The 17,659-nt window shown below is 39.6% G+C and overlaps 2 protein-coding genes across 2 annotated transcripts; both read left to right on the top strand.

Moving 5' to 3' along the window:
* Positions 1-2,697: 2,697 nt before the first annotated feature.
* On the top strand, positions 2,698-4,830 carry LOC142544473 (uncharacterized). The gene is made up of 3 exons (XM_075651519.1): positions 2,698-3,122; positions 3,243-4,090; positions 4,241-4,830. Exons 1-3 carry the CDS (start codon positions 2,698-2,700, stop codon positions 4,828-4,830), a joined length of 1,863 nt encoding a protein of 620 aa, XP_075507634.1.
* Positions 4,831-8,900: 4,070 nt separating this feature from the next.
* LOC142547684 (protein unc-13 homolog) lies at positions 8,901-13,088 on the top strand. Its single transcript, XM_075656074.1, has 5 exons — positions 8,901-9,540; positions 9,858-10,733; positions 10,851-11,291; positions 11,449-11,635; positions 11,788-13,088. The coding sequence occupies exons 1-5, from the start codon at positions 9,052-9,054 to the stop codon at positions 12,759-12,761; spliced, it is 2,967 nt and encodes a 988-aa protein (XP_075512189.1). The 5' UTR covers positions 8,901-9,051; the 3' UTR covers positions 12,762-13,088.
* Positions 13,089-17,659: the final 4,571 nt, after the last annotated feature.

Raw genomic sequence — 17,659 nt, 5'->3', positions numbered from 1 at the left:
AACGGTATTTAGCGATGGTTTTCCTACAACCGTCGCTATTGTTAGCGACAATTATAGCTAAAACGTCGCTATTTTCAAATTAGCGACGGTTGTAGGCAAACCGTCGCTAATTTCAAAAATTCGATACCGCCTAAAATTCCCTCCATTTTCTTCCACCACTCTCTATAAATACATGAAAATTCGCTCCATTTTCTTCCACTTCACTTCACAACTGTAAAAATTTTTCTCACTTACACGATTTTACAACTTCACAACACTTAAATTTTTATCTCTTACACGATTTTACCACTTCACAACACTTAAAATTTTTATCTCTTACACGATTTTACCACTTCAAAACAATTAAAATTTTTATCTCTTACACGATTTTATCACTTCACGACACTTAATTTTTTTATTTCTTACAGGATTGTATCAATTCACAACACAGATTTATTAAATTTATAATTTTTTTTATTTTACCTAAAATATTAGCGACGGAATTAATGTATAAACCGTCGCTAAGTAGCGACGGTTTTGCACATGAATGCCGTCGCTATATTAAGCGACGGTTATTAATAAACCGTCGCTAAGTTTAGCGACGGTGTTACAAACAATCGCTAATTAGCGACGGTTTATATATGTATTCCGTCGCAAATATCATTTGCGACGTTAAAAACCGTTGTCATATGAAATTTTTCTTGTAGTGATCCGAAAAATTCTGGGGATGGTGATGGTTCAAGAGTCTAGATTAAGTTTAAAGTTTATTTTGTTATTTAGTTTTACGTTTCCGCATTTAAACTCTGTCGTTTTTGGAGATTTCGGTATTGTAAAGACAATCGTTATTTCATTTGAATTATGATATATAAACTGATTTTGTTTACACTGTACTACAAATGCTTGTTGTTTCGATTGTGTGATTGTTAAACAACGCCGGTGTCAATCCCGTAGTCTCGGGACTTGACATTTAAATGGTATCAGAGCAGCCAGGTTCATAATCCGGTTGGGAAAAATGAGAAAAATTTTTTTAAAAAAATTTCGGTGGGATTTTTGCGTAAGGCCGATGCTATCCCCTCCGAAACGGCCCAACGAGCGATTTTCACCACTTCGTCGTGAGGTAGGGGTCGAAATCGCGAAATTCCTTCGTTTAGGCCTCTGAAACGTCGTTTTTGCCGTTTTAGGAAATATTTGTAGACCCTATAACTTCTCGTAGGAAATTCCGAATTCGATTCCGTCGATTGTTTTGGAATCCTCTCGACATATGCTTCGAACCCATATATCTAATTCCAAACTTTTCATTTTTGAAAAAAAAATATATTTATGTAATTTTCGAAAATTTCGTATATATTGCGGGCATACTGTCCATTGTTCTATATTGTCTCTTTCTGATTCTGAGCATTTCCATTTTGATTTCAGGAAATGGCTCCATCTACTCTCATGCGACCCCACACCCGTGCCCAAGCTGCCATTCAGTTTGAAGAGCTAGCCCTTCACTATCAGGCTCGTCAGATTCAGCGACTTAGAGCCAGACTGAGTGAGAGGAAGAGGGAGGTCGAGACTCTAGCCGCCGAGAAGGAAGAGATTCGTGTCCGACTTAACCAGTCTATCTATCAGGGTGAGCTAGTTAGAGGTGATAACATGGACCTAAGAGATGTCATAGAACAGTGCAAGTATCAACATGGGAAGCTACGAGAGGATACGGAGCGTTATCGCAAGGAGCTGGAGGAAGAGAAACAGCAGAATGCCAAAGGTAAGAGGAGATTGGAGAATTTAGGTGAGGCCATGAACAGCCTTGCGTATGTGAACCAACGTCTGACTCACCAAGTAGAAGCACTGAAGGACCAAATCAAGCAGAAGAAACAGTACCATCTGCAGTATCAGCAGCATTGGAATGACGAGATGGACGTGGCTGATGCGGAGATCAGGGACTTAAGGCACAGGTGGTGCAGCTCATGGAAGAGAACGCCCAGGTCACCCATATGGTGGAGATACTGCAAGAGGAAGAGCCAGATGAGGAACCGAAGAGGAGGAGCCGATAGAGATAGATGAGCCTATAACAGTAGTTGGCGACGGAGAGATAGATGACTAGGCTGTCTTAGTGACCTTGCTTTATTACTAGGAGTTATTTTATCCTTATTGCTATGTTATTCAGCACGATTGTTTTCATTCAGTACTATTTGTTTACATTCAGTTGTTTCTCGATATTCAAATTTAATAAAGTTATATTTAATTGCTTATTCCATTTGTCCCAGCGTAACTTATTCATTTAAACCTATCGTTATGAACAAACAAATTCTTAGAAACGTTAAATTGTAGGAAATGGCCGGTAGACCTCTAAGGCAAAACCGCAACCCTCGCTACGCTAACAACAATAATGCCAACGAAGGAGGTAATGGACCACCACCTGGGTTCAGCCTTAACCAAGCAGACCTAATGGCTATAGCCACGATCGTGGCGACAACACTGCATGGGTTGGTGAACCCGAACGCCAATCAACTACCACCACAGCACGGAGTCAAGTTCCATTATGAATCACCCCGTAAGAACAGGTGTCCAACCTTCAGTGGGGATGCCGACCCCGAAATTAGCCAGCGCTGGCTGAAAAGCGTGGAGACTTAGCTGCAACTGTTGGAAGTCCTCGAGGCACTGAAAGTGGACGTGATAATGCCTTTCCTAGAGGATAAATCAGGCAAGTAGTGGGAAGCAATCTCGCCAGCCATGACAGCTGCAGGGCCAATCACGTGGCAACATTTTAAAGAAGCTTTCCTGAAACAGTACTATCCAGCCGAGGTCAGACTGCAGAAACTGAGTGAGTTTGAAAATTTCAGTCAAGCTCCAGACATGTCAGTTGTGGAGTACACCTCCCAGTTCAATACCCTTGGATCATATGCTCCGGCAATCATGGCGGACGAAGTTCTGAAATTGCACCGCTTTAAGAAGGGGTTGAACATCAGGATCCAATCAGCTCTAGCAGTCTACCAACCTGCTAACTTTTCAGACCTAATGGGCGCGGCTATTCGAGCCGAAGCTGACATTCGTCATAGGGAAGGGGAAAACAGGAACGAACGACCTCTTAACAGCCAGCCTACTCAAGGCAGATCAGTGTTCAAGAGGCCCAATCAGTCAGGTGGACCTCCCTCAGGGCAATCCCCCACCAATAACCATAAAGGACTCAAGCCATGCCCAACTTGTGGCTTTAGACACGCCGAGGAATGCCGAAGGGCCAGTGGTGTATGCTTTGGGTGTGGAAAATAGGGGCACAGAATTGCAGAGTGTCCTACCGCCGCCAACCGACCAGTAGAGCCGAACAGAGGAACTGAGCCAAATGCGGGAGCAGGCCCTAGTAAACCAAAGGAGGACAAACCTAACGCCACGATCTTTGCCATCACTCAGGAAGAGGGAGACGAAGCCAATGAAGTCGTTTCAGGTACCATACTTATTCAGCAAGTGCCTGCTTATGCATTATTTGAGTGTGGTGCTACCCACTCTTTTATGTCTAAGAGATTTGCTAAGAAGTTAGGACATAAGCCCGAGAATCTAGCTGAACCCTTTCAAAAAGCCACACCTTCAAGTAGGGCCATTGAAACTCACGAAATTTACAGAGATTGTAAAATCAGTATCAGTAATCAGGCTTTTAGTGCCGACCTAATACAGTTGATCATGGTCGACTTCGACATCATCTTAAGGATGGATTGGTTAGCCAGAAACAACGCAATAGTAGACTGTAAGGGTAAGAGAGTCAATCTCAGGACACCAAATCAGGAAGAAGTCATGTTCCACGGTAAATCCAAGGAACAAAAATCGGTGCTTTCCGCATCTCAAGCTTGGAGAGCCATGAAATCCGGAGAAGACGTCTACCTAGCAATGGTCAGTGAATTAAAAGAGGAAGTCGAGCTGAAACTGGGGGACATCCCGATAGTGAGAGAATTCCCAGATGTTTTTCCAAAAGAACTCTCGGGGACGGACCCGAACCGCGAAGTGGAGTTCGAGATCCAACCTGGTTCCCGGTGCTGCACCAATCTCCAAAGCACATTACAAAATGGCACCACCGAACTCAAGGAGCTAAAAGAACAACTCCAAGAATTGCTAGATAAAAGGAAAATTCGACCGAGTGTGTCCCCGTGGGGAGCTCCAGTACTCTTCGTGAAGAAGAAAGACGGGAGTATGAGATTGTGCATCGATTATAGAGAACTAAACAAGATCACAATCAAGAACATGTACCCTTTACCTCGGATAGACGATCTGTTTGATCAACTTAAAGGAGCCGCCGTCTTTTCTAAACTGGACCTGAGGACAGGTTACCATCAGTTGAAGGTCAGGGCTGAATATATCCCCAAAACAGCCTTTCGAACCAGATATGGGCATTATGACTTCACAGTGATGCCTTTTGGACTAACCAACGCATCGGCAGCATTCATGGACCTGATGAACAGAGTAGTCAAGCCATTCTTGGATCAGTTCATAGTAGTATTCATCGACAACATCCTCGTCTATTCCTCTGACGAGACGAGCCACGAAGAGCACCTTCACCTTGCTCTGCAAACCTTAAGAGAGAATAAGCTCTATGCTAAGTTTAGCAAATGTGAATTCTGGCTAAGGAGTGTGTCATTTCTAGGACACGTGACCTCGAGACCAGGAATGTCAGCGGATCCAAGGAAAGAAGAGGCGATTACAGAGTGGCCGAAACCTAAGAACGCCACCGACATCAGAAGTTTTCTTGGATTGGCAGGTTACTACCGGAAGTTTGTCGAAGGTTTCTCCTCGATAGGCAGTGCCACTGACAAGACTCACAGCAGAAGAATTCTAAATTCATCTGGAATGAGGATTGTGAGAAGAGTTTCCAGGCACTGAAAGAGAAACTCGCGTCCACACCAGTGTTGATCCTGCCCGCAGAGAATAAAGATTTCACTATTTACAGTGACGCCTCTAAGGAAGGTCTAGGATGCATGCTCATGCAAGAAGGAAGGGTTATCGCTTACGCATCAAGGCAGTTGAAACCGCATGAACAGAACTATCCTACTCATGATCTGGAGCTAGCAGCGATTGTCTTCGCCTTAAAGATTTGGAGGCACTATCTCTATGGTGCTAAATGTGAAACCTTCATAGACCATCAGAGCCTCAAGTACTTGTTCACCCAAAAGGAGCTGAATATGAGGCAAAGACGATGGATCGAACTTCTGAAGGACTATGACTTAACCATAAGCTACCATCCGGGTAAAGCAAACAAAGTGGCTGATGCGCTAAGTCGGAATGGCCCAGGCAAGGTAACTCTAGCTTCCCTCTCAGCTCAGCCTTGTCTTCAGGAGACCGTCAAGTTAAACCAAGATAGAGACCAGGTACTGACTAAACTAAAGGAGCAAGTCAAAGAAGGGAAGTCTCAGGATCACCAGATTGATGACAAGAGAATCTTATGTATGAAAGGAAGACTGTGTGTGCCCGACAGTGATAACCTTCGCCAAGAGATAATGGCAGAGGCGCACAAGTCAAAATTCTCAGTCCATCCAGGCAGTACAAAAATGTACAGGGATCTCAAGAACTAATTTCTGGTGGAATGGCATGAAAAGAGATGTAGCTGAATTCGTCTCCAGATGTCAGGTGTGTCAGCAGGTCAAAGCAGAACACCAGCGACCTGGAGGATTACTGCAACCTCTCGAAATTCCTGAGTGGAAATGGGAGCATATTTCCATGGATTTTGTGGCAGGATTGCCAAGGTCTAGGCACAGCCACGACGGTATATGGGTGATCGTGGAGAGACTCACAAAGACTGCACACTTCCTACCCGTCCGCATGAATTACAATCTCGACAAGCTGGCTTCACTATACATGGACAACATTGTGAGGCTGCATGAAGTGCCAGTAAGAATCTTATCTGATAGAGATCCGAGGTTCGTCTCGCGATTTTGGAAGAGCTTTCAAGAGGCCATGGGAACGAAATTAACCCTAAGTACGGCTTATCATCTTCAAACCGATGGACAAACAGAGAGAACCATACAAACCTTAGAATATATGCTGCGAGCATGCGCCCTTGAATTCAGTAGCAACTGGAGCACTCATTTGCCCTTAATTGAGTTTGCTTATAACAACAGCTATCACAGCAGCATTAGAATGGCTCCATACGAAGCACTTTATGGAAGGAAATGTCGGTCACCACTTTACTGGCATGAAGTGGGAGAGAAAGCTGTGGTGGGACCCGAGCTAGTACAGATGACTAGTGGACAAGGTTAAAATTGTCAGAGAAAAGCTCAAGGCAACTCAAGACCGACAGAAGAGCTGGGCAGATCTTAAAAGAATGCCGGTAGAGTTCAACGTGGGCGAGAAGGCTTATGTGAAAGTCTCGCCCTATGAGAGGAGTTGTCCGATTCAGTAAAGCCGGGAAATTGAATCCTCGATATGTTGGACCATTCGAAATCTTGGAAAAAGTGGGCACGCTAGCATGTAGGCTGGCACTGCCACCAAACATGTCAAGAATCCACAACATGTTCCATGTGTCTCAACTGAGGAGGTACATTCCAAACCCGAGTCACGTATTAGAAGTAAAACCGCTCCTGGTCGAAGGGAACTTGGGAGAAGAACTGAAATACGAAGAAGTCTCTATTAGAATCGTCAACACCAAGGAACAAGTTCTTAGACGACATATCATTCCCTACGTCAAGGTACAGTGGTCCGACCACACAGAGCGAGAAGCAACTTGGGAAGTTGAAGAGAGGATGCGAAAGGAATATCCCTACCTATTTTTGGAGACCAAGCCAACTCTAGTTTCGATGACGAAACTTCTCATAAGGAGAGGTAGGGATGTAATCGAGTCGAGCCGAGCCGAACTCTTGAATGTTTGAGCTTGGTTCGTTTATAATCGAGCCGAGCTCGAGCTTTATTTAACGAATATATGCATGGCTCACGAGCTTATTCAAGCCTTTATCGAGCCTAAACAAGCTTAATAAATATGCTTATACATTTAAATTTTCATTAAATTAATTAAAAAGTAAATTATATATTTAAAGAAAATATATTTTTCTCATTAAAATTTGTAAATTTATTATAATAAATAAATTTAATATATTTTTCTATATATTTCATAAATAATATGCAAAATCAATAAATCAACTATCAAAACTATTATTTTTTCATCTAAAAGATTACTCATTAACTTACCAACGAACTTGTTCACGAGCTAACGAGCCGAATACTGTAAAGCTTGAGTTTGGTTTGTTTATCTTAACGAGCCTCATTAAACGAGCTCAAACGAGCTTTTATCGAATCGAGTTTCGAATAGCTCACAAACTGGTTTGGTTCGTTTACATCTCTAGAGGGAGGGATGTGAGAACCGAAAAATCTTGCACTAATGTAATTAATATTTGTAAGAAAATTTAGCATAGGATTTTTATTATTGTATTAAAAGGAGATATGCTTATGGGAAAAATAATTATTGGGAAATCTTTGATACCGAGATAATAATATCTACACCAAGGCATGATTATTTTCGAAATTGGGAAGAGAATTCGTGAGATTGGAATACCATACAAGTTTAAAGGAATTAAGGCATAAATATTTCAAGCAATTTCGAAATTCTCCTAGAATAAATGCCAAGATTTTTGTGATGGTTAGATGTTTGGTTAATTGGCAAGGAAATCATCAAAACTTTGCACCAAAACCGTTGGATCTAGCCACCATATTTTCAAACCAAATCAAGGGCCATGAGATCAAGAAATCTCACAACTTAGGTAAATGAATTTTCGAAAATTGGCAAAGATATTGGAGTCAAATATTGAGAGATTTGGAGCAAATTTTGGTATGATTTGAGTAACAAGTTTAGACCCACCATCCTCTCCTATAAATAGTCCATCAACCCCTAGCATTCCCTACACCAAATTTTCGAAATTCTTGCTGCATATTTTCGAAATTCAGCAGCCTCTCCATAGCCAAACTCCGCCCGAAAATCCTCCTGAAATTAGCCAAAAAATAGAGCCGAAGCGCTGCCCGGACGAGGAGCGAGAAGCGACCTAATTCCCGAAGCCAAGCATCCACGTTTTTTTAGCATTCAAACACTGTAAGTGGGATTGTTTGTAAAATTAAAATCTCGATTTTTATTCATATGTAATTTTCGGTTTTGGTTTAAAATCACGGTTGAGTACATGTTCTTCTTCTACTCCTTTTCTTGTGTCGAATTGTCATACTGTTTTAAGCACTGTGAGGAGTCGACTGTATATGGGTGGGAATCCCAACCATGACGTACCCTTACGCGGTGGGAGATATAACCACTATACGGCCTCGCCCCCTTAGAGGAGTAAAAATTAGGGACTGACAGTCAGTAAACCATAGAAGTTTAGATAAATCACAGTGGCTGGTAAATGTTATGCATGTTTATGAAGTATGTATGCAAGTCATGAAAATTTGAAAGTTATGCATGTTGTTTAATTGTGCTCGATATTCCCCCACTTGCTGAGTATTCCCAAATATTCACCCCCTTACAACCCCTCCCAGATAAGCCTGAAGAAGAACTCGAGGAAGAAGAGTCCAAAAAATTCTTGGGATGATGATGGTTCAAGAGTCTAGATTAAGTTTAAAGTTTATTTTGTTATTTAGTTTTACGTTTCCGCATTTAAACTACGTCGTTTTTGGAGATTTCGGTATTGTAAAGACAATCGTTATTTCATTTGAATTATGATATATAAACTGGTTTCGGTTTACACTGTACTACAAAAGCTTGTTGTTTCGATTGTGTGATTGTTAAACCGGTGTCAATCCCGAGTCTCGGGGCGTGACACCGCCACTGACACACACACACATATATATATATATATTAACACGAGAAATTTAAATAGTAGATAGAATATAAACCCTTCTCTACTACCCCGTCTCCCTGAATATTCTCTTGTCCATTCATCTTCACCTTCCCTATCTTAATTAACGTTGCATGTCTTCCTTTCTCTGTGTCATATTTCCCCTTCTCTTCTCTCCACAAAAACAAGAAGAAAACCATTTCGTGTTTGCCGGCTTCTGCCTCCGCGCTGTCCCGCCTGATAGCTGTCTGACACCGTTGTATCGATCTCTCTTGGAATTCCAGCTTCCTTACCAATGCCATGCGATTCTGACATGGACTCGGACTCCTCATCAGATCTCATTTACCCATTCGGGAAACTAGATGGTGTCTTCAGCGACGATTTTCTTGAAGCCGCCGGAGAAATCTTCTTCACTGCATGCAGGTCTTCGCCCGGGTTTGGTGGCCGAAGTGCTGCCACAAAACACAATCCATCAGCTGATAATGGGGCGGATGGGATCGGATCGGGTCCTGGGTCTCCTGTCAAGTGGTCTGGGGTGGGGATGGCGGTGACGAGCCGGTTAAAGAGGGCGTTGGGATTGAAGATGGTGAAGAAGTCTCCGCCGTCGAGGCGGGCGAGCATGTGCGGGTCGAACCCGTCGAGTGGGATGGTTTTCACTGAGGCGCAAGCCGCGAGGGCGAGGCGGCCGATGACTGCAGCGGAGGTAATGAGGAGGCAGCTGAGGATGACAGAGGAGAGTGACAACAGGCTACGTAAAACTATCACAAGAACCCTTGTTGGCAAAGTAATGTGGCATGCATTCATATATGTATATATTTGTGTGTATGTGTGCGCATGCTTTTGAACCAAATAACCAATTAAGAATTTATTTGATAGAAAATCTGCGTGGTGATTTGTATAAATTGAAACAATAATGTTTGTAACACTAAATGGAGCAGAATTTTCACGTCCAATTCATTATGTCACGTAGAAATTTACGCGAGAGGCTTTCTGTTCTTGAAAAATAAGTTTTCTTTCAGAAATATTGTAGCATCAATCGTCTACCTCAAATGAAGTGTCGGTTTGTAATATTGATTGTAACAAATTGTTTAATTTGAACAGACAAGTAAGCGAGCAGAGGCGATCATCCTTCCTCTCGAACTACTCCGCCATCTTAAACCATCCGAATTTAACAACGGAGAGGAATTCTATCAATGGCAGAGACGGAAGTTGAAGATTCTAGAGGAGGGACTACTCCTCCACCCTTCAGTTCCACTAGAAAAATCAGACTCCTTTGCTGTTAAACTTACAGAAATAATTCAATCTTCAGAAACGAAGGCGATAGAAACCGGGAAAAACTCCGAAACCATGAAAACACTTAGCCATTGTGTCGTATCTTTAGCAAGCCGAGGCCTTGATGGCAAGAAAACTGATTCATGCCATTGGGCCGATGGATACCCTTTAAATGTCTACATTTACAACGCCTTGTTGTACTCGGTGTTCGATATTAAGGATGAGAGTCTAGTCCTGGATGAGGTTGATGAGTTGCTCGAACTGATTAAGAAAACATGGCCTGTGTTGGGGATTAACCGGTCAATCCACAACTTGTCTCTCTTTTGGGTATTTTTCAAGCAGTATGTTGCGACGGGGGACGTGGAGTCGGATCTTCTGGGGGCTTCAATCGTGATCTTGAATGACGTAGCAGATGATGCTAGAAGGGTTGAAAAAGATGACATTTATGTTAAGATGTTGGCTTGTGTGTTGAATGCTGTAAAGAGATGGTCTGAGAAGAGATTGCTAGATTATCATGGGAATTTCGATCGCGGGACAACTCGCATAATGGAAAATGTTCTTCCTTTAGCTATTTCAGCCACAAAGATTTTGGAAGAGGATGTACCTTGCTATGTTAGTGTAGAAAAGGGAGAAGTGGCTGATGATTTAGATGGCAATACGGTTGCTCGATACATCCGATCGTCGATAAGAAATGCGTTTGCTAAGGTTTGTCTAATCTCTCTCTGATTTATATAGTCTTTGCTGATGTTATTTGAAAGATATATATATGACCACAAAACAAACTATAAAACTTCTTGTTACTGAAATTTCTATGATCAAAAGATTCTAGAAGATCAAAACATCAATGGGAAGAGTCAAGAAACAAGAGAAGTGAATGAGGTGCTGATGAAACTTACCAGAGAAACCGAAGAGTTGGCAGCAAAGGAGAAAGATATATTCACCCCTATTCTCAAGAAATGGAACCAGCATGCTGCTAGACTTGCTGCTGCGACTCTGCATTCTTGCTACGGCACGTTGCTGAAACGGTACCTTACTGGAACATCCTCGTTCACAAACGAAGCAGTGTTGGTCTTACAGAAGGCTAAAAAGCTCGAAAAGGTGCTGATACAAATGATGGTTGATGGCTCTGCTACTGGTGAAGATGGATTCAAAGAAATCATTTCTTACGAAGTCGATTATATCATAAGAAGATTGTTAAAACAATGGATTCAAGAAAGGTTGAAAAAAAGCAAGGAATTTATCGAGCAATCCAAAGAAAGTGAAGTAAGCTTATTATAAAATACATTGAACCATGATTTAATTTTAGACTTAGGGGATTGATGAATCCAACGCCACTTGTTTGCTCCCCTGTCGATTGGATCCATAAAGATTGGTCAGATAGTTTATGGGTTTTTCTTCACTTCAACATTTGTTTTTGCAGACATGGAATCCAAAGAGCAAAAGTGAGCCATACGCGCATTCGGCCGTGGAACTAGTGAGATTCGCCAAGGAAGCTGTGGAGAGCTTTTTTGAAATTCCGGCTAACATACCTGAGAACTTAGTTTATGATCTTACGGATGGATTGGGGCATTTCTTCCAAGATTACATTAATTTTGTTGCATCATGTGGTAAGAATTCTTGAATTCCTATTTAGTCAAGCACAGACGAGGGCTAGTTGAGGCGAGTCCTAAAGTGAAAAAAAAAATTATAAAGTTCACGTGTAATTTTTATAAAACTACCTGTGATTGCTTCAGTATTGTGTGTCATTTCTGTTTTGCAGGATCAAAACAAAACTATCTCCCTACACTTCCTCCTCTGACAAGATGTAGCCCTGACTCAAAATTTGCAAAACTTTGGAAGATAGCATCTTGCAATACCGGTGTAGACGAGTCAAGCGAAAAAGTATGGCATTCCGGAAACAACTTTAATCCTTCCATAAGTCGAGGGACACAACGTCTTTACATGAGGCTCAACACCTTGCAGTACCTTATCTACCAACTTCACTCCTTAGATAAAACACTATCCGTCTCCCAAAATGTGATCTCTTCACCTAAAAGCCGTAAAAGAAACAAGCAACTTGGAAGTTCCTATTTCGAACATTGCCAAACTGCCATCCAAGTCGGGTTACAACAAGTGTCGGAAGTTGCAGCCTATCGTCTGATATTCCTTGACTCGAGCTCGGTTTTCTATGGAAGTTTATACGCTGGAGATGTGATGAATGCACGAATTATACCAGCACTGAGAACACTGAAGCAAAATATTGCTGTTCTATGCGAAATAATTACTAACGGGGCTCAGGTACTAGCTCTAAAAGAAGTGATGAAGGCTTCGTTTGAGGCCTACCTAATGGTTTTGCTGGCCGGTGGGAGTTCGCGGGCCTTTTCTAGATCTGATCATGCCATGATTGAAGAAGATTTTAGAGATTTAAAGAAGCTCTTGTGTACATGTGGAGAAAGTTTGATAGTCGAAGATGTGCTTGAAAGGGAAGCTGAGATGATCGAAGGTGTGGTGGCATTGATGAGCGAATCAACCGAGCAACTAATCGAACATTTCAACATCGTGGCTTGTGAAGCTAGTGGGATAGGATTCATGGTTGAAGGTCTGAAACTACCTATTCTGCGGACAGGGAAATGGAACCGGTCTGATCCCGACACCATATTGAGAATCCTTTGCCATAGAAATGAGGAAGGGGCTAACCAATTCTTGAAGAAAACATTCCAACTGGCAAAGAGAAGGGCATCTATTGTGGTGTAAAAAGAATAATCATGGAGAAAGGAAAAGAACACACACACACATTTAAATAGACAGAAAAATATACTAATCTATTCAAAAATTTGAAAGAAAATGTGGAATTGGAATTGTATATGATACAAAACTTTGGATATGTAAATAAAATTGGTCTGTAACATGTCTTATGTTTCCTGGCGATGTCGGGCTTGTGCTTGGTACAAGACAGTGATAGGATATGGTTAATTGTAAGTTTAATTTGTCATGCATATGAAGAACCCCTCCACCCCACTTCATGGCCATGGAGAGCATAATGTAGGATGGACAGCTGGTTATGTAAAACTCACTAATTCTAAACTCGTGATATTATTCTGTAATTTATCCAAGATTTTTTATTTATTTATCTAATTATTTTATTTAAGATTGTCAAGTCTATCTATAGTTGTGTGAGATAATTAAATCATGTATACAATATCTCTAGGGAGCTCGAAATTTAAGATGATATTGTGCATATATTTTGATCTTGGGATAAATAAATAGATCATGATCCAAGAAATTAAATAAAGAGATATTGGATACAAACGAGTAATTTTAAGACATAAATTCGAATTTGGGAAGAAAATACAAGATAAGTGTATAAGATTTGAGATAATATTGATACGCATGGATCAAGATTAAGCAAGAGGATAATGCAATATGAGACTTTCGAATTTTTCGTGTATTTATATATAATTTTCGAAATTATGTATATAAGAAAAAGTCTATATGATAAAGAAATGCAGGTACGAGAAATTTAAAAGTTGCCTACCAAGATTTTAGGCAAAATCAAGAATCCTATTTTTGGATAAATTACCATTAAATTCGAAATTTAATAGTGAAGATTTTGGAATTTAAGGGAAAGATGTAATCGTAATGCAAAATAAGATGTTTATCGGATGCTGGAAATTAGACATGAAATTCGAAATTTCAGGCGTGGATAGGGGATTATTTTCAAAATTATCCAAGATGGATAAAGAATGATAAATTATCCTAGATTTAAAGTTTGATTCAAAAGTTCAAACGCGAGGATAATACACGATCAAGATAGCAGTCAGTCCCTATAAATAAGAAGACCCTCCCATTCGAAAATGACACCTGAAAGTTATTTTAGAGTTCTGAAATTCTCCCTAGTTCCCTCTAATAATTTTCGAGATGTTGCTCTCCCAAGTTCTGCAGAGTGTCAAAGCGCTGCTGCAGTCAAAATCCAGGAAAATGTTCGAAAATCCCAATGCACGGAACCCCTCCACATTCTTTTCATCCAGATCTGAGGTAAGTGGGCTTATTTTAAAAGTATGATTTTTGGTTATGCATTTTTCTTTTTTCGAAAATTCGGTTGAGTGAAATTCTTTTTCTACCCCCTTCTTGATACGATTATCGTATGTTTTATGTGTTGGCACTGTGAGGATTCAATTGGATATGGGTGAAATCTCATTATGAGAGGTTTTATGGCCCTTACACAGTGGGATTGTAATCGTTATACGGCCTCGCCCCATTAGAGGAGTAAAAATTAGGGACTTATATCAGTAAACTATAGAAAGTAGAAGAATCTCAGTGCTCTAAAAATTAGGGACTTATATCAGTAAACTATAGAAATAGAAGAATCTCAGTGCTTAGTCCAAGATATGCTTATGTTGATGATATGAATCATGGGCATGGTATGTATTTTTTTCGAAATTTATGTATATTTGTTATGTATGTACTCGAACGGCCTTCACTTGTTGAGTGACGAATATATCACTCACCCCTTACTCTCCCTCCTCAGATAAGCCTGAAGAGCAGATAGAGGAAGAAGAACCGGACCAGTTTTAGGGCTGGTGATGGACTAAATTAAATTAGATCTATGTTCATTTTTACTTGTTCTCCTTTTTATTCTGTAGTAAACACTTTCGCGTGTATTTTTATTTATTTCGAGGATTTTCATTGTAAAGCAATTTTATGTTTGATTATGAGTTATAAACCGATTTTTGGTTTATAATGTACTACAAAACTTATTGATTTCGATTGTTTGGTTGTAAAACAATTTCAGTGTCGACTAACCCCGATCTCGGGACGTGACATGTTAATTGATTTATGGATCGTGTGTTTGCAGCTTTGAAGGTGCTTCAAATACTATAAATCAATGAGCTGCAATAGCTCGTGTTCTAAGAATGTAAATACCGATTAATTAAATCGAGTTTGGTTACAAACCAAGCGGAAAATACTCGAAGTAATCATTCGTTAAGAAAGCTAATCAATTTAAAGCTTTTAACTTGGGTAAACTGATTAACTGATATAAAAGGGATCAGTTCTTGCATATATCAGTTCAGTTATGGACAGAACTGAACTGATATCAGCTCAACTGATCAAATCAGTTAAGAACAAAAAACAGGCAGTTAAACAGAAATAACACAATGTATGTTTATGGATGTTCGGAGACTTCAACTGCTCCTACGTCAACCCTTCTACCACCTTGGGTTGGATCCACTAGAAGACTTTGATTTATACAAATATTTGTACAAACCCACTCAGCTTAGGACTTGCCATATTTCCTAACTGAACTCCTAGTCTAGACTGAAGACAGCAACTTCCAGCCAACATTTGTTTAACGTCTATGTGTCAAAGACTACATACACAAGTTTACTGTCTTTGTGCAAGACTGTATTTGAATGGTAGTGTGTGCGTGTGTGAGAACTGAACAATGAACACAACGAGAAGGTGTTCTCACACACTGAGGGAAAAGGGCTTCTATACTATGCTGATAACGCGTTGAAGTATTCCCTCAAATCTGGGCTGATTGCTTCTTGTAAGCTGATATGAATTATGCGTGCCCTTTTGTTTTTCACACTCCTATTCTTCTCTATTTGTTCATGTGTTTTCACTGATCTTCATCTTCTATTTATAGGCGCGAAGCTTGATAGTACAGTGGGACTCAATTATTGTATCTGTTGCATTTTGAATCTGTTCCTCGAAATGTTTTTGTACTTTCCGACAACTATTCAGGAATGTTTTGGCTTTAAGTATTGATGCAACTTCTATTATTGTCCTTTGATTGGACAATTGCTTTTGTACCTTTGTACACAGTTGGATTCATTTAAGCTTGTCTTGATCTGCAACTTGATTGGTTCTAACTGATGCTATGAACTGGTCATCTGAACCGATCTTACGTTGGGCTGGTGAAATCAATCGACTCGTCAATTGAACTAATTTCACTCTTTCATTCGAACTGGTCAGCTGGGCTCTTCATCAGTTGAACTCTTCATCAGCTGGCCGAACTTCTAAAGGTCTTCTGCTTGAACTGCCTATCAGCTGGACAATAAGTTGAACTGGTCTGCGATATATCAGTTGAACTGGTTCAGTTCGATTAATCTGTTGATACTTTTAGTTTGTATTCTTCAACAGCTTCAGCTTCGTTCAGCTAACTGCACACTTAGGTAAGTTAATTAGTAAAAAAATAACAAGTTTTGTTAACATCAAAATTAAGCAAGATTACGAACATGAATTGTTCCAACAATATTATATGGAAAAACTCCACTTTTTTGGCATTTTGGCCTGTGATCGCACATTTACTTGGAAATAAGATCTTATTTCTGATCTTTCATATGGATTATAAGAAAAGACAGAGAAATGGTTTACATTGCATGATAAAGAAGTTCAACCAGTGTTTTTGTGTACACTATGATATTAGTCTTTTAGTCTGACCTGAGTCGGTCCAATTTTTGCTCAATTTGTGAAGCTTTTAAATCTCAAATGGATACAAAAATAAATTTAATGAAAATCTATATTAAATATTGTTTAAGAACTTTGAGTTTGACAAATTGTGAGAACATGAAACTGTTCACATAGAAGCACTGAAAATTTTGAATTTAGCAAGGTTCCCAATAAATTCGAAAAGAAGAAAGCTGAAGCCCAAAACCCATGCAAATTTTTGAAAATTTGAATAGGATTCAACAAACGTGTAACAACTATTGGGTATCATCTATGATGTTCAAAAGAGGCATTCAAAGGGTTATTTTGACATCACAAGTAACATCCATTTTAAGGCTAACGAAGTCCTTAAAAAAGGGTTGTAATAGCCTTGAATGACAACCTCTTCGGATCATCTCTCTAGGTCTATAAATACCCTGCATGATTGCACAATGAAGCTATACAACGTCTACAAACAATCTGAATGTTTCAGCAAAAAGTTTGTCAACTTTTGTAACAAAAATTCTGTTCATTTTCAAGAAGAATCTTTTTCCCCTTCGCAACCCTTGGCAGCATCAAAATTAGAGCAGATTCTGCAAGTTGAAGCAAACACTCTACCCAAAATTCGAACATTGGATAGAAGAAACAATTCTGATGACGTGTCTCGGTCTCGGATCGTGACACAAATTACAATAAAAAACTTTTAAAATTATAATTATTAAATAATAAGTTCCAAATATTAGTAATTTATGTTATTATTTCATTTTTTTATGAATGTATATTTTCAATAGTTGTTTTTAGGTCAACTCACTTGTTTAATTTTGGGTTTTAGTCTATTAAATTTTCAAATTTTGGTTTTGGTATACTAATTTTTAATTTTTTGCTATTTTGGTCCAATACTTAATGTGACTCCAGAAAAATACTGATATGGTATCAAAAAATACCTAGAAAATTATTGATTTGTTGGATGTCATGTCAACAATTGGACCAAAATGATCGAAAATTAAACATTAATGCATCAAAATCAATCTTTGAAAACTTAATGGATTAAAACCCTAAATTGAACAGGCTAGTTGACTAAAAAATAATTTTTTTTAAAAGAATGATATAATCAACCGGTTATTTATGTTAGAGAATATGTGGAAGAAGTGGTACGAAGCATATAAGCAATTATTTGAGGTCAATTATTGAATGGAAAATCTAACATTCATACAAAAAAAAAA

This window comes from Primulina tabacum, chromosome 5, assembly GCF_025594145.1.
Source record: "Primulina tabacum isolate GXHZ01 chromosome 5, ASM2559414v2, whole genome shotgun sequence".
In the NCBI taxonomy this organism is placed as follows: Eukaryota; Viridiplantae; Streptophyta; class Magnoliopsida; order Lamiales; family Gesneriaceae; genus Primulina; species Primulina tabacum.
Note: the sequence above shows the minus strand (reverse complement) of the source record. Positions and strands in the feature narration are given on the sequence as shown.

What these genes read in the sequence shown, in the direction of transcription:
- LOC142544473 (XM_075651519.1), top strand. Translation starts at nt 2,698, where the DNA reads ATGACAGCTGCAGGGCCAATCACGTGGCAACATTTTAAAGAAGCTTTC. An exon ending in TCAGGTGGACCTCCCTCAGG is followed by an intron (nt 3,123 to 3,242) that starts GCAATCCCCCAC and finishes ATAGGGGCACAG; the next exon opens with AATTGCAGAGTGTCCTACCG. An exon ending in TAAAAGGAAAATTCGACCGA is followed by an intron (nt 4,091 to 4,240) that starts GTGTGTCCCCGT and finishes ATCAACTTAAAG; the next exon opens with GAGCCGCCGTCTTTTCTAAA.
- LOC142547684 (XM_075656074.1), top strand. Translation starts at nt 9,052, where the DNA reads ATGCCATGCGATTCTGACATGGACTCGGACTCCTCATCAGATCTCATT. An exon ending in TAAGAAATGCGTTTGCTAAG is followed by an intron (nt 10,734 to 10,850) that starts GTTTGTCTAATC and finishes TATGATCAAAAG; the next exon opens with ATTCTAGAAGATCAAAACAT. An exon ending in TAATTTTGTTGCATCATGTG is followed by an intron (nt 11,636 to 11,787) that starts GTAAGAATTCTT and finishes TCTGTTTTGCAG; the next exon opens with GATCAAAACAAAACTATCTC.